Source organism: Streptopelia decaocto (genome assembly GCF_964273445.1).
Source record: "Streptopelia decaocto genome assembly, chromosome: 13".
NCBI lineage: Eukaryota > Metazoa > Chordata > Aves > Columbiformes > Columbidae > Streptopelia > Streptopelia decaocto.
This window is the reverse complement of record NC_138668.1, coordinates 8,198,051-8,214,172: the sequence shown is the minus strand read 5'-3', so window position 1 is coordinate 8,214,172 and position 16,122 is coordinate 8,198,051. Positions and strand designations below refer to the sequence as shown.

The 16,122-nt window shown below is 46.7% G+C and overlaps 1 protein-coding gene across 1 annotated transcript in view; it reads left to right on the top strand.

The window, feature by feature from the left end:
- Positions 1 to 2,123: 2,123 nt before the first annotated feature.
- The window catches only part of MAPK8IP3 (mitogen-activated protein kinase 8 interacting protein 3), a 59,195-nt gene continuing 45,196 nt past the window's right edge, over positions 2,124 to 16,122 (top strand). The window contains exon 1 of the mRNA XM_082064468.1: positions 2,124 to 2,491. Coding sequence (XP_081920594.1) covers positions 2,174 to 2,491 — 318 coding nt within the window. The 5' untranslated portion in view covers positions 2,124 to 2,173. The remainder of the gene's footprint in view (positions 2,492 to 16,122) is intronic.

Below are 16,122 nucleotides of genomic sequence, written 5' to 3'. Positions count from 1 at the left end.
TGCATGTATAGAAGGGAAATAGCTACGTATAAGCGCTAGCATATGGGTTTAGTGGATATTTCTTCTCTAGGTATTTATTGAGAAAGTTGGAGATGCAGATTAAATGTCATTTTCCCAGGCTGAGAGGACAATACCCAACAGAGAATCAGAAGGTTCCATTGGGTGGGCTTATTTAGTGGTGTTAGATAGGAAAACTTGGTTTATAATGCATCTGTAGGAATGGAAGTGGGTGTCTCAGTTCATCTGTGAGCAAAATGTTCCATGTTGTTTTCTATCACGCAGCATTTATTCCCACGCCAAATAACAGCCACTAATATCTGGGATGATATTCAAGGGGACTGAACCATTGAATTTTCCTCTGAACCACACAATCATACAGAACTTTGGGGTATATCCCTTGTTTTGGTCACAGTATTTATGTTGTTGTAGCCTTGTCCAGTTGAAGTTCAGAAAAACTATATGTACTTGGGCTTGTTCAGTTTGTCTAACAAAACAGCTCTTTACTGCTGTAATGTATTGCTTGCCTACAAAACCAGACTGGCGAAATCATCTTGGTTTAGTCTGAACACAGCTGGATTGCAAATTGCAGATTTCAATGGTGGTGTAAAACAGGTATGTCTTTTTAGTTCAAGCTTTTAATAACAATACCCAATCTGAAAACCTATTTCTGATTTTAAGATGTTAATTTCAGCAGTTCTTTGGTCTCCTCCTTTTACCATCCAAACTGAAAATGTTTCCTTATAATGAATGGGCTGTATAGTTCTCTTGGCCTCTCTTTGGCCATTTTCCTTTTTATTTTTAAATTACAAAATACAAACTGATTCTTTAGGAAAAGCTCTGTACTTATAGAGCTTTTTAAAGGGACCACAAAATATGTATGTTCCGAGGACCTAAACACCTAACTTGTCCAATAATTGTAGAAAATCTAAGGAAGAAAAAGTAAGACTGGACTTGAATGAATGGCACCTGAAATGCAGCCACACTGTAGTGTCCTGGGTGTTAATATATATGCAACTAACGCGAATTAGCGCAATTAGCATGAAGCCATGCAGCCACTCATTAGGCTCAGGCTGAAGTGTTGCCCCAGTGATGAACAAATGCATCCCTAATATCTGAAATCTGCCCACAGTGTCTGTTTGGCTGTTTGTCCTTCTGGGCAGACAAGAGTAACTAAATTGAAACAAGTAGCATATGGAGCAAAGGAGTGCCCTGATTTTCGTAGGTATTAAGAAGGGGCTCGCAAGTCTGAAGGTATTTGTAGGTTTTGCATTAATAATTGGGTTGCAAAATCAGGTTCTAACACTCTTCTGGCTGGAAGTTCTCCCTCTCCCTCAAAGAAGAGTCCTTCTAGATCGGGCCTCAGGTTGAACAACATGCAGTTTCGATAACGCTTCTTATGTTTTTATTAGATGATGGAGAATTTGAGAATGTGAATAAGAAATAATGGACTTGTTTGTGACCTTTGGACCATTTACTTTGAAAGCCTCACCAGTTTGTAGCTTGTTAACACACCCAAACCTGGGACAGCTTATTTTCCCTTATTAATCCTTTGGTTTTGGGGTCCAGATCTGCATGTGGAGACTTGGGCTTGGATTTCACTGAGGACGAGCAAAACGGACCAAAGCACAGAGGTCGATTTGCTGCGTCTTTACCGTGGGCCATGGAGAAGACGGCTTTCCAGCACGCAGCGCGATTCGCAGCTTGTGTCAAGGCGCAGGACATTGTCCGTGCTCTCGGATGCTCCACAGTGTTGGGTGTCACGCGTGGCGGTCTCATCCACACAGTGGACACTTCCCCGCTGTCCTTTGTCTGGCCACTGGTGTTGGGGAAGAAACCGGCCGCGCGTGGGTTTGAGCTCAGGGTGTCTCCCACACGCGTGGGGGTGGCTCGGCGGGGCAGGTGCTGTTCGCGGACGGGTCAGCGTCTCCCCATGGGCAGAGCGCTGACGGGCTGGGCGCTGCAGGCGCGCCGCAGCCTCGTCCCGCGGTCCCGGCCCGGGGGCGGCTCCGCGATCCCGGGGCGGCGCCGCCGCGCTCCGCCCCAGCCCGTCCCCGCCCCAGCCGGTCCCCGCGGCCCGTGACGCGGCGGGCGGGGCAGAGCCTGGCGGCGGCGGCCTCGGCAGCGGGGAGCGGAGCGGAGCGGGGCTGGAGCGGGCGGCTGTCGGGCCGGCAGGATGCTGGAGATCCAGCTGGACGATGGCGGCGTGGGGGGGTACCCGGGCGACGATTACTGCTCGGGGTCGGTGATGTCGGAGCGGGTCTCGGGCCTCGCCAACAGCATCTACCGCGAGTTCGAGCGGCTCATCCACTGCTACGATGAGGAGGTGGTGAAGGAGCTGATGCCGCTGGTGGTGACGGTGCTGGAGAACCTGGACTCGGTGCTGACCGACAACCAGGAGCACGAGGTGGAGCTGGAGCTGCTGCGGGAGGACAACGAGCAGCTGCTCACGCAGTACGAGCGGGAGAAGGCGCTGCGCAAGCAGGCCGAGGAGGTGAGCGACGCCGCCCCGCGACCATCTTGGCCGCCCGCCGGGCGGGGGCACCGCGGCCCCGCTGCGGCTGACGGGCGGCCGGGCCCGCGGGGGGGCGGCGGGCGAGGCCGCGGGGGCGGTCGGGCCTGCGCCGGGGGCGCCTCCCCGCGGGCCTCGGTTCCGGCTCCTCGATCGGCCGCTGCCGGCGGATCCCCCCGTCACGGCGGGCCCGGGGCGGGGAGGCTGGGCCGCCGGGGGAGCCCCGGGGCAGCGGCCGGCGGTACCTTCTAGAAGGGGAGCGCGGGCGGCGGGTGCGGGCCGGGCCCTGCTGCGGGGATCCCCCGCGGGATCGCTGCCCGGCCCGGCCCCGCGGCACCGGGCGGCAGGTGCCTCTGGGTGACCCGCCCCTGGGAGAACCGGACGGGTAAAACTACACAAAAACAGCTGCAGTCCTGTGGGTTTGAAGAATCCGCTTTGGAATGGCAGCAGCACATAGAGGGCTTGGCATTTATGGTGACTTGTGGTTTAGAGAATACTTCTTAAAATTGGTAATTTCTGTGAACCCTACAGCTTTTTTAATGTCGGCAGTAGGCTCTTTGGTTGGAGCAAGAAATGGCCTTTAGAGTAGAGCATCTGATTTTTGAAACTTGTTTTTACCAAAACTACACCCTGAGCCTTAATCAAGCAGTTTCCCGAGTTGGCATCTGCAGTTCCCTGGGGCGCAGGTTCTGCCCCGTGGGAGCCGTGTCCCAGCTGCTCGGCTGGGAGGGGAGAACCGGGAACAAACCCCTCTCAGGGAAAGAACCAAAAATCTTTTGGTTACAAAGACTCGGATGTGGACAAAGCAGGGGGGGGTGACTTGCACTCTGTCTTCTTCCTACATCTGCGCCTGTCCCTGCTGAAATCAAGAGCATCTTTTCAGCCATAAGTGAGGCCTGTGAGCCATAGGGTTTGCTGTTTGGCCTCTTGAAGGGATGGTCTGTGAGCTGGAATGGAGCGGTGGTGGTGGAAAAAGTCCCATCATCACCACATCATCCTCGTTTCGCTACACAACTTCTTAAAAAGTGTTTTTTCACCCCAGCTTTTAGACTAAGAGCAGAAGATTTAAGATTCAGTAGCCTTACTAGGGGTCAAGTTCTGATTTGCGAAGGGGTAATTAATGAAATAGCTTTTGAACTGGGGAACAATGTAAAGCACCATGCAGTATTTTTGCAGACGTGTTCTTGTTGCTTAATAATCTCCTGCAAGAATCTTGCTGACTTGATGAGGAGGACACTTGCCATCCGTTGCTGATACTGAAAGCGAGAGCCTGTCAATTAAAGTTTTAGTCCTGAGTTTTAATTATGTAATAATGGACTAATAAATAATGTTTTCAAATTCTTTTGAATGCGTGTAGGGATTGAAAAATTATTCTGAGTACATGAGACTTTACTTACTAAACTTTGCATGGAGACAGACTTTCACAGCTTCTGAGAATTTTTGTTTTTAAAGTGTACTATTTATAGGGGAAAAAATGGGCCTACAAATGGGGAATGGAACAGTCCAGTTGGAATGATCTTGCATCTTTGGACTTGGGTGGATTTCTGTTCTTGACTTACTGGGTACAGGATGTGTTTTCTGGAGGCAAATGTGGTGACAACAGTTACGTTTCCTGCAAGGGAACTCTGGAACCACAGCGGGATAGTGTTTGCTGAGATTTCAGATGCACCAGTGATGGTGACACTGTTGTCCCTACGCACAGCTCAATGCAAGTGAGGGAAAAAAGTGTCTGCAAGGAGACGACTGGTTACCAAAAAGGAATAGATAATATGCTTTTTGTAAGAATGAGTATTCTGCCTCCACATAATCGCTGTTACAAGGTCATCTATGAAATATATGTCTGTTATTTCCCTCTGCATATAACAGAAGGTACATTATTTATCTGTACCCGTTTCCCATATGCCGCTTACTATGCAGTAAATTACATATTATGGAGGTGAAAATCTATGTATTACAGAGAATCCCACTGTCTACCAGATAACTGTAAACGACCAAAGAATAGCAGAGTGTTTTTCCCCCCAGAATGTGCGTTGCTGTGCTGTAGCAGTGCCCATAGTAACCGGGGATGGTCCGGCCCACTTCTCGAGCAGCGTTTGGTGTCCCGTGCTGCACCTCAAGGCTTGGGGGAGATCTCCACTTTTAAGTGGACTTGACCTATCTTGGCTACTCTCTGTGTATGAGCGCTAATTACAACAAATAAAGTAGCGAGTTGGACATGAAGAACTGGTCTGTTGTCCTCTTGCAATACTGTGTCAAAAGACTCTGGGTTATAATTACTTTATATTAGTTCATTAATTTTAAAGTAACTGGAACCACAGGCGGGCATTGCTCTCTGACATAAAAATGTGTGTTGTGTTGTCTTGTTACCACCACTGCAGAACCATCAGATCTTGCTGTTTCATCTTTATGCAGAAATTGTGCACAAACAGACTCTATAGGTATGTTTGGTTAAATTAAGACTCTAACAACTTTTGTTTCACTTCCACTAGATGCCATAAAGGAAAGTTTTTCTTCTCAATACTCTTCTGTCTCTTTCTCTAAGGTGATTCTGCATATTATCTTTTAAAACAGTCTTTGCCAAAAGCAAATTATTGTTTTATTTTCTGAACGGGCTGCAGGGTGACTCTGTATTTTCCACTCACCCTGAAATAGGACAGCAGAAGCACCTAGGCAAGTGGCTTGAAAATAGAAGTTCCTTGAAATGAGATGGTGCTGTCAGTCTCTGCGACTACAGGGCTTGGTACACAACATTTCAGTTTTCTGTGACCTCCAAGCTACCGAAGATGTGGGATTGCACCAGATTTTTGGTGTTCTTGTTTTCTTCCATCTGTTTCGTATTATGTATGAACATAAGGTAATTATAGCTTGCGTAGCATTGTGTCTCGTGGAACCACAGCGTTGTTTGGTTTGGCAGGGACCTCCCTGAGATCACCTCATCCAGCACCCCCTGCTCAAGCAGGGTCAGCCAGGGCAGGTAGCCCAGGACCATGTGTGGTCAGAATTTGAGCATCTCCACAGATGGAGACTCTCCGGCCTCTCTGGGCAACCTGTCCCAGCACCTGGCCACCCTCCCAGTAAAAAACTGCTTCCTTGTGTTCAGATGGAACTTCACATGGTTCACTTTGTGCCCATTGCCTCTTGTGCAGAGCAGTGTCTGGCTGCCTCGTCCTCACTCCCTCCCAGCAGGGACTTAAACACACTGGTAAGATGTCCCTGAGCCATCTCTTCTCCAGGCTGAGCAGCCCCAGCTCCTCCCATTAAAGATGCTCCACACCATTGACCACCCTTGTGGCCCCTGGTATTTGTGGTGGCATATACTAACACATGGTATTTATTTATTTTTATGGCCCAAGTATTGTTTTTAGCTTGATTTCTTAGGGAAATGAAGCTTGTGTGATCATTCTGTTAGGCACTTGCCCCCTCTAACTTAGGAAGCTGGCATCTACTTTAAGCCATATTTAAAAAAAAAAAGGCCTAGTTATATGTATGTGTATATATATATATATATATATTCCTTTTGTGAAAAGCAAGAGAGAGAAAGGCCAAGTGAAGGTCCTGCCTGGAGGAGAGGCAGGCAGAGCTTGCCAGCGTGCAGGTCAGTGGGAGGCAGCAGGACAGTCGGACGTGGGTCTGGGGCAGGTGGGTCCAGCCTGTGCAAACACCATCTCTTCCTGGTGTCTGCTCAGATACGCATGGGGGTAGAATTTGGAAGGGGCTAGGGGACACCAGCAGAAATCCCCAGGGTAAGCAAGCTTTATTGGATCCACTCTTAATGAGACATTTTGTTTTATCTAACCTACTTCCCCAATGTTCTAGATTCTCTTCCCTTGTAGAAAACCACCACTGTGTGCCCTAAATGCTGGTTTCTGCAGAGACTGCTAGTCACATTTGGGCACTAATTCCACCATTAGCACGTGTGTATAAATGCATGTAAAAGCTTCCACGGGTGGGAAGTACAGAAGCACAGGGCCAGTGTGTGTACGTTAGCACTGCTGCTTGGAGGTCAGAGAGGCAAGGTGGATCTCTGCCGGGCGCGGAGCTGGCCTTCCGACCTCCCGCTGTATGAAAAGTGCTGCCAGTGACATTTCATACATCACAAGGGAATGGTGGTGGCCGTCCAAAGAAACAAAAAGTGCATTAATAGCAAAGTAAGATCTCGGTCGATTGATTTGCAACATCAGTTAATGCTCATTAAAATTTTTTAAAGGGATGCTCATTTAACATGCATATACTTACGGCATAGAGATAAGTACCTAGTGCTGGTGAGGTCTGCCCCCCTTGTGAAGGGCTTTTGCCGCTTGTGCTCTCTGCTATGGCAGTCTAGCGCCTGGAAGCAACTTCTGTTGGAAAGTAGCTGAAGAAACCTCTGTCTTGGTAAACATGGCTGGTGGTCTGAGTTTCTGAGCGGTGACTCTTCTGCCTGTAGTGGGAGATGTGTCCAGGCTCAGATGCTGCGGGCAGGTGGCGCTGCCTGTGTCAGTGTGGTTGGTCCTTTGCTCAGCTCTGGGAGTGAGGAGCTGTCGTGTGGCCATGTGGCAGAGCCTTCCTGGCTACGGTTCTCAAAGACTTGTTGTCTTGCTGTTGGATCTGACCGAGAGGTGGGCAGCATTGCTCTGAGCTGCCCGGTGATGTGACCTGAGCTTTGGCAGCACAGGGACCCCTTGAAGCAGTGTGTGTTGCTGTGTGTGACGTTCCCAGCGAGCTTTCTTTTGAGATGTCGTCTTCTGGGCTTCCCCATGGGTGCATCTGTGCTCTGGGCACTTTACCAGATCACAGACTGGTTGGGGATGGAGGGGTTCTCTGGAGGCCAGCTGGTCCAACCACGCTGCTCAAGCAGGGTCACCCAGAGCAGGTTGCCCAGGGCTGTGGCCAAGCAGCATTTGAGTATCGCTAAAGATGGAGACTTCACCACCCCTGTGGGCAACCTGTGCCAGTGCTCAGCCACCCTCACAGTGAAAAAATGCTTCCTGATGTTCAGAGGGAACCTCCTGCGTTCCAGTTTGTGCCTGTTTCCTCTTGTTCTGTCACTGGGCATCACTGGAAACAGCGTGGCTTCGTTCTCTCTGCACCTTCCCTTCAAGTATTTCTATACATCGATGAGGTCCCCACGAGCCTTCTCTTCTCCAGGTACTCCAGCCCCTTCCTCATCCTCGTGGCCCTTCACTGGACCTTCTCCAGTGTGTCTGTGTCTCTTGCACTGGGGAGCCTGGCATGGGACACAGCACTCCAGATGTGGCCTCACCAGTGCTGGGTAAAGGGGGAGGATCTCCTTCCTCCTCGACCTGCTGGCAATAGCCAAGGACACCATTCACCTCTTCGCTGCGGGGCCTTGGTGCTGCCTCTTGTTCAACTTGGTGTCCACCAGGACCCCTGGTTTTCTGACGTGCTGCTTTCCAATGGGGTGGCCCCAGCATATCCTGGTGCCGGGGGTTGTTCTTCCCCAGGTGCCAGACCCAAAAGGGACGTGACCTGTAGAAGGTCTTTGCTGGCGTGTCCAGTGTAGGACTCGTGTTTGAGAGACACCTGGCTGACATCCTTTCCCACTTCTTAAAAAAATGCAACATTTCTGTCATCTGATGGCTTGTCACTGTGGCCATTGCCTCCTCTTTATGGCTTGCTATTTGCGTTGTTATTTTACAGGATAAGCACATTCACTTAACCCGTTTTTTATTTTTATGTAATAGTTGGAGATGCCTGTGGTGTTTCGTTTGGGAAGAGATGGTCCCTTGTGAGAGGCACAGGCTGTGGTTGCGGCAGGTTTCTGTGTGGCTCGAGGTACTCAAAGAGCTCTCCAGCTGGGTGGCAATTTTGCAAGTTCACCAGCTCCTCTCTGCATCTCAAACAACAGAAAGGCTTTTGGAAATCACCCCCTGCCCCCAGTTTGTCAGGGGATACTTTAAATATTGTCCCTCCCTCATACACTAATTCCCTTTAAGAAGATGGTGAGGAAGGGTGATAAAAATGAAGCTTTGTGCTCCAAGCTCTGGTGTTCTCCCCTGTGAGCACTTTTTCCCCTTCTGCCTTGTATTTTCTTCCTCTCTGAAATGAATCGCAGCCTGGGAAGGCACTTTCTGTTTCCCCACTCTGAAATCTGACCTCGCAAATAGCTGATTAACGGGAGTTTCTGCAGCTTGATGGTGACCTCATAGCATCGAAGGAGGAAAGCATTTGGGAATAGCAGATACCAGATAAAGAAAGGCTTTGCTTGTCGTCCTTTCCACTCCATGCAGCTGAGGTAACTGGCAGGCCTGGGGTGCGGCCCAGCAGGCCTGGGGTGCGGCCCTGCTGCCCGGCTGGCGGGGGACGAGATCTGGCTCTGTTTTCTTCAGACCCTTCTTCTTCTGTTCCTGGAGCCTGCAGGCATGGCCACATTTCACCAGCAGAACCCCTGTCATTGATAGAGGGTTCTTCCACTTTACCTGAGACCTCTTTTGCACTTGTCTTGATTTACAAAAGCTGTTGGTCCTGGAGGAACTAGATTTCTCATTTTCATGAAAAGTACTGTGATATTTGTAATGTGTGGGGTTTTTTTCCTACTGAGCATACAAATGTTAATTCCATATTTATGATACTTCCATCCTTGCTTGTTTTAAGGTTCCAAAATACATCTGTTTGGCTGTTCAGAAGTAAAAGCAACACAAGTGTGAGCATGTGTAAAGTGGTCCCATGTCCATGTGAGACAAATCATTGGGATATTAATAATCTTTTGTCTCTTATGTCTTTTGTCAGTGATATCACTTGAACATGATTCAGAATTGATCATGGTATTGTAGATTATGATTAAAACTCAACAACTGAAGAGAATAAATTTGACTCCATATATTTAAAAAGTAAGCAAAGCTAAGAAATGTTTCTGGAGACCCATGTGTTTCAAGTTCATGCCTGAGTAGGCTGCATTAATTATAAAAATACTGGTTTTCTGTCATCCCTCTTAAATGGTAAAATAAACTTACAAACCATCCTTAACAATAGTGACAACCTCATCACTGCTTTAGCCTGCAATTAGCATGTCCGCTGTGTGAAGGATGCTGATCGTTGGATTCTGAGCATGCCTTTCCTTACAAAAAAATGTAGCAATAAAACTAAATAGGATTGTAAGCCAAAGATTTAACATCCTGTTGCGTGTCTCCTGATGCAGGACTACGATCGATGGTAATGCAAATAACAGCGATAAAGATAATTCTTTCTTTCCCTTGAAGGTGAAATAGGGGCTTTTGCTGGGAAATAGTTAATCGGTGCCATTTCTACTGAGATGTGGGGGTCGAGAGCTGCCTCTGCAAGCGGAAGGTGCTGGGAGATGCAGGATGTGCTGGGCTGTTCCTGGGGCCTCGTCTGCCACGGGATCTGTCTGGGTGATGGACCAGTCAGCTCTGGTTTTGAGTTGCAGAAGAGAGAGATGTGTCCTGCTGGTGAGAAGCCAGAGCTGGTCCGGTGAGGTACCAAATGCAGACTAGGAGCTAAAATACAAGATGTCATGCTGTGGGGTTAGGCAGAGGAAAACATGCTCTCAGAAATGCAGAAGCAGCTTGTCCCTCCCTAGACTTGTTTGATCTTCCCCATAAGAAGTTTGTGTACAGGATGCTTTTTTTAAAGTAAAAACTATAGGGTTTTTTTTACATATTAGAGGTGGTGTTATAGGACAAACAGATGTTGGAAAGCCACACGCTAAAAGTGCTTGATTAGTTATTTTAAATTTTTCTAATAAATGGTATGAAGTCTACAGTGATTAGATGAAATCAATTTTGAGCCTCTTCAGTTCACAAGTTTTATTAATTTAAAGAATGTTAACCAAATTAATTTGAGACAGGCAATAGAAACTGACCACATGATACATATTTATAAATCACTTCTTTATGAGGAATCAGGCTTTCAAAATGTAATGCCCATCATTCCTTGCCATCTGGTAACCTTACTTTATTCTCATTAATCTTGGAGGAAAAAAATCTATATCCAAACACAGATCCTTCATACAAATCCTCTTTATGTCACTCAAGCTCGTGGCACTTATTAATATTCATAAAAATCAGTGTGTGTTATTAAAATTTACCTTTAAAATAAAATCAATGTGAGTGAGCACTATGAGCTGTTACTTTATTTAAAGAACAATTCAAGATAATATTCTGGATGTTGGTTGATGGTGATGATCTGGGGTGATGGCCACGTTTCCCCTCAACAGGGTTATCTGCATAAGACAGATTGTAATCCCCAAGCAGACTTTGATGAGAAGCTTTTTTTTCCTCTTGATGAAATGAATCACGAATCAGGCTGCTTCATGCTCGCTTTCTGTTCATGGCTCTGCAGGTGTATTTTTCAAGGATGTTGTTGGGAAGGCAGAACTTGGCATTGGGGTTTCAGGAGGTAGAACTGGAGGAGAAAAGCCAAGAAGGTCTGGGAGGGTCTGGACTTACTGCCATTGCAAATGAATTTAACTAACAGTGATGGCTGGAGTTTGAGGAACAATCCCATGCCAGTTTTCACTTTCCTGAGAATGGTGCAATCTCGCATCTAGCAGAGGCACCCTGGCACCTCCATTCTTCTTGCCTGCTGAGGAGGATGAAGATGGCACACTTCATCATCACTGGTTGTCATGGTGCCTCCAACAAGTCGTAGCAGGGTAGATCCTTTCATGCCCCTGAAGAGGAAACCTGGGGTGTCCCAGGTGAGAGGAGCTGCTCCATTCCTGTTCTTATCTCCTGCACAGTCCTGGAGCTCCCATGGGCAGTGCTGGCCAGGCGGTGGCTGCTCCGCATTGACTTCAGGTGGTGAAGTGGTGTCTGAGCAGCCCGGCCAGCAAAGGGACAGGGGACAGAGCCGAGACTGACCCCCTGCTGCCCCCCGTGCCGTGCGGCACCATTGCACACACTGCCAGTCACCACACATTAAGGCCACATAATAAGACTTCTGCGTTTATGTGCATCTCTGGCTCTCTGCTTGGTTTATCACTGATGTGATGTGATGATTTCTGATGATACGCTACTATTTTTAGTAATTTTCTTCCTCTGCAAAAGGCAGTAAAGCAGGAACCCAAGCGATCTGCATTGTACCACTGATTTTCAGAGGAATACTTGTTCTTTTGCATTAAGATGATTTTATGCTAGATATTTTCCTTGTGAAGACAAGTGTGTGAGCCATTGTTGTTTGGCATAATCCTGGGTTATTGCAGACCAGTTATCCTGCTTGAAATCTGGGGATAGCGGCTAGCAGAAAAAAATCCGTGTGACTGATTTGTATATATAGCAGTTTCATACTCCAGTTTGCTGAGGTGATTAACTACTTAACTGTAACTGTTCATATTCAGAAATTATTATTTGAAAGCAAACATAAGTCTCTGGAAGGAATTGCTATTGAGAGCTACTGGCAGTGTGGGCAGTTTCTTTTTCCAGTGTATCCATCTACTTTGTCATAGTGGGATCCAAAAAAAAAACCATTGGTGGAATTATCTGGTCCTTTCTCTTTCTGTTTTCTGAATGCCTTTACTGCATCTCCAGAAAGATGGGGCTGGGAGGTGTGAAATCACTGAGGTGTGGGTCGGAACTGAGCCCTGTGCAGTGAAACCATCAGATGGAATGAGTTGCGGCACCTGGCTCTGCAAATGAGAAACCCCTTGAAATCAAGGGCAGCTCATAGCAGCAAGTTAAGCTTGTGATCCTTTGCCAGCACCATGGGGTTTTTTGCCTCTTGGCAGCATAAAGTAAAAAGAATGCAGTCAGCAAATTTGCATTTCAGTTTTTAAACTTAGTACCTTGGGCATTTTAATTTGTGGCAGAGTTCTTTGTAAATAGTGTATCTCAGTTATTTAAAGATTTCTTTTAAAAGACCATAAGGCTATGCTGTTTGGGTTTGGCTTTTTTTTGTGTGTGTTACCCACTATTATCCTGTTAAATATTTAAGTGTATAATGAAGCTAGAGTAATGTCTGCAGTGTCTGCTTTCGGTAAGTCATTGGAATTTGTACCATGTCTGAGGCCAGAAGTATGAATTTGATTCACACGGATGTTCTTTTCCATTCTGAAGGCTTGCTGATTTTAGTTAGCACCCCCAGAGACGTGGAGCTTCATCTTTTTGCAGTGTTTAAGTGGAATTGGGTGTGCACAAACTTAGATGAAAAACACAAGAAAGAAGAGTAAACCAGAAGGATTCTTTTTCTGTTATAACTCTTTTGGTGCTTTTAAAAAAATATTACAGGCAGAAAATGTTCAGAGTGGAAGGTGACTTTCAAGTTAGTGTCCCCTCTACCTGTTTATCTGTGGGAGATTAAAAAGGTTGGGGTGAAATCTTGATCCTGTTCGAGCTATTGAGAACATTCCCACAGCTTCAGCAGGACCGGGATCCTGCCCCATCTCCCTGGGAGATGGAAAACGTGAAATGCCTGTGGATGTTTGTTAACTGAACTGCATTCACACAATAATCTGTGCTTGGTTTTAAAGCATAACTGCCTCTGTGAGTCTGGTTAATAACAAATAATTTTTTAAAAAATTAGATGCTTTATTCAGTTTGTGTTCTCTGTTTCTCCTGTCCTGGTGTGAGTTTTTAGCAGCGTAGGAAGGCAGGGGTTGGTGGGGGAGCACTGTGTGGTGGGGCTTTGCTGTGCGCTCGGGGATGCGTTAGCCAGGACAGAGTGGGTGCTGCTTGCCTGGGCCATCTGCAGCCACGCACCGTGGTCCACAAGCCCCGGATTGAGAACTCTGGCACAACACGATGCTGCGGGCAAAGTGCCGCCTCTGCCATCTCTGTCTCCGGAAGCTGTTGTTCACAAGAGTAATCGAAACGTGCCTGAAGTGCCTGTTTTCCCTGAACTCCTGGCACCGCTCAGTTGTGTTTGTGGATGTGCTCATATTCCCGAGCACGTTGATTTCAATCTCTGCTGCTTCTAGTGGTTAGTAGGGCTCTTTCCTGGATGCTGCATGAAATGTCTGCTGCTGGCTTGTTGGAAAAGAATAAAGCTGGCCTGGATGCCCTGCCGAGAGCTCACCGGTACCACGAAGGATGTGCGGCAGTGAGGGCTGCGCTGAGCCGGCTCCTCGGTCAGGAACAGCTTTCCATGGGGACAGCCCTGCCAGGGAAACCTCCCCTCCTCATCCCCCGGGGGGGCTGTTCCTCCTGTCTGGATCTGGGACTTTTCCTGCTCTCAGTCCTCCAGACTTTGTGGCGCACAGCGGGAACCTCAGGCGAGATGGTGGTTTCTGATGCAGGAGCAGCTGAAAGATGCTTCAGAGACAGGGAAATTAAAGAGACCTCGGCCCCCGCACACAAATGTTGTCGTTCGATCTCTTCAGCAGACGGGACAGGATATACTCCAATACATTTATCTGAAATGCTTTTCTTCTCTGAGAATACTTGGTATAATATTAATTTTTAATATTGTCTCCGTGTCTCTTTCTTCTCCAAATGGTTGATTTATAGTTTTCTGTTTCTTATTACTTTTAGGCTGCAAAATAGACAGGACCAATTAAGAAAACTGAGCCATATTTGTAGATGACTTAATATTTCAATGTTTCCTCTGAATTAAACTGAAACAGCAGTAGCAAATCCAGGAATCCTATTTAAGATGACATACATAGTGGGAATAAAATTGGGCTTGTGCCTTCATTTGCTTCCTAATTTACTGTTGAGAAATCTGTGAATGTTTTCCTTACAGTCCATTTTTATTGCTGCTAAGAAGCTCATTGCTGCCCAGCCTGGCTGGAATTCTCTTGGATGGAGGAGCAGGAGCAGGAGGCATCTCGAGCCAGGAGGGTGGTGAAAGCTGAGCCAGTGCGATGTGACGGGGATTAAGCCCTTGGCTGTAATTAAAAGGGTTCATCAATAGAGCTTTAGCACAGAGTGGTTCCAGCAAAACCCTGCGAGGAGATGGAGATTATACCAGGAAAATAGCTCTTTTGTCAGTGTGGCTTCATCAGTCCTCTGAATGGAGCGAGTTGAACTGCTGCTTCTCTGGGACTGTTGCTCAGTGTAGCTGTGTCAGTTAGGATTTTTTTTTGCCTTTTTACTCATTCTGAAATTATATTGTTATTCTGTAAAAAGTTTTAGGAATAAATCTGAAAACTTACAAAGCAGTTTGCTTTATAAATTTCTCAAAATCCATACAACAGATTGATTAATATTTGTGAGTGACTAAGTGATTTCAGTGTTTAATTGACATCTCTGGGAAAAAATGCTTGCTTAAAAATACAAAACATTGTACAGTCTTAAAATTTAATTAAAATGTAAATGTTTAGCCTCTGAGATGACTCCTTTATAGTGGAAGAAAGGTATTGGCATTTTTGGTATTTCTAGAAAATACTGCTGGAAAACCACCATAAGGGGGAAGAAAAACCCCTTTGTTGCAATAAATTTGGGCAGGAAGGAAAAGAAAGTTAAAAGCCCAGCTAAAGATTAAAAGCACTACAGAGCACTTGAGTGCAGGAAAATGAGATATGGCTAAAATACATTTAATTGTTTCTATAAATACGGGTATGTAGGAATGAAAACTGACTAATTGTTCGGCTGAATTTACTGAACAATTTTAAAAGTCTGCAAGAATAACAAATGATGTAGCCTTTCAGTCGTCTACACAGCAATGATCCAGTTCACAGACATAATGATGGCTCCAGTGTCACTTCTCATTATTCCAGTAAAAGCAATAGGAAATGGGCACATGGCTTATCCTGAGAATGCAGTTAAATACTGTGCATATTGTTTCACGTGCAGAATTTAACAAAATAATCTTCCTGTGCATTTAAATGCCTTATTTTCCCTAGGAATCTTGTCAAAAATGATTTTCACCAGAGTCTGTATCTTTTAGAGTAATTCGTTAAATTAAAATTGCTATGCCCTTTTGAGCAGCATTCTTTGCCGAGCGCAGCGCTTTCCCCTGTGCAGAGTACGGAGGATGAGAGGAGGCTTTTCTTCCCTGGAAGTCATAATTTGAGAGGTTTCAGCCAGTCCATGTGCTGGTGAGGCTGTTTGAGCTCGGCTTGATGAGCATTTTGGGACCAGAGGGATAGGAAGAGGCCGGGCCAGGAGAGAGCACCCCTGTGAGCTCTCATAGCCCCGAGTGACCTCCCGCAGGTTCCTCTTGTTCTATCAACACACGGATGGTCAATTAAAGCCACCTCAGCTCTGTCCCCTGCTCCCTCGGGACCCAGGGCTGCTCCGGGCCCAGGCCTCCTCTTGCTGATGGGTTTGTATTTTAATTACTGGACTAGTTGGTGCAGATGACTGTAGTTCTAGTTTCCTCGGATGTGGCTGTTGCGGAGTAATGTAAAGAGACTAAAATGTCTGGGTTCGTAATGCCAGGGTAGGACTTGTTCTGGGGCTAGTGAGGCAACTTTAGTATCCTACACCATTGTAAATGTGGTGATGCTGTGCTTTAGACCTGGTTTGCTGTGGAGAGGATGTTAACAGAGCAAATGTTTTCTGAGATTTATGGATTTTCCCACAAGTTTGTGTTACTGGAATCAGCTCGGTTTCTGAGTCCAGAAGTATGGATTATGGGTCATTATTGCGTATGGGTATTTGTTAGTGTTTTGTGCTGAAAAACTCTGGTGACCACAAAGAACCAGGCTTGTTTCAGCATACTCAGCGATCTGAAGGTGCAGTTTGCTTTCCAAGGACCCTGTTTACATATTTCAT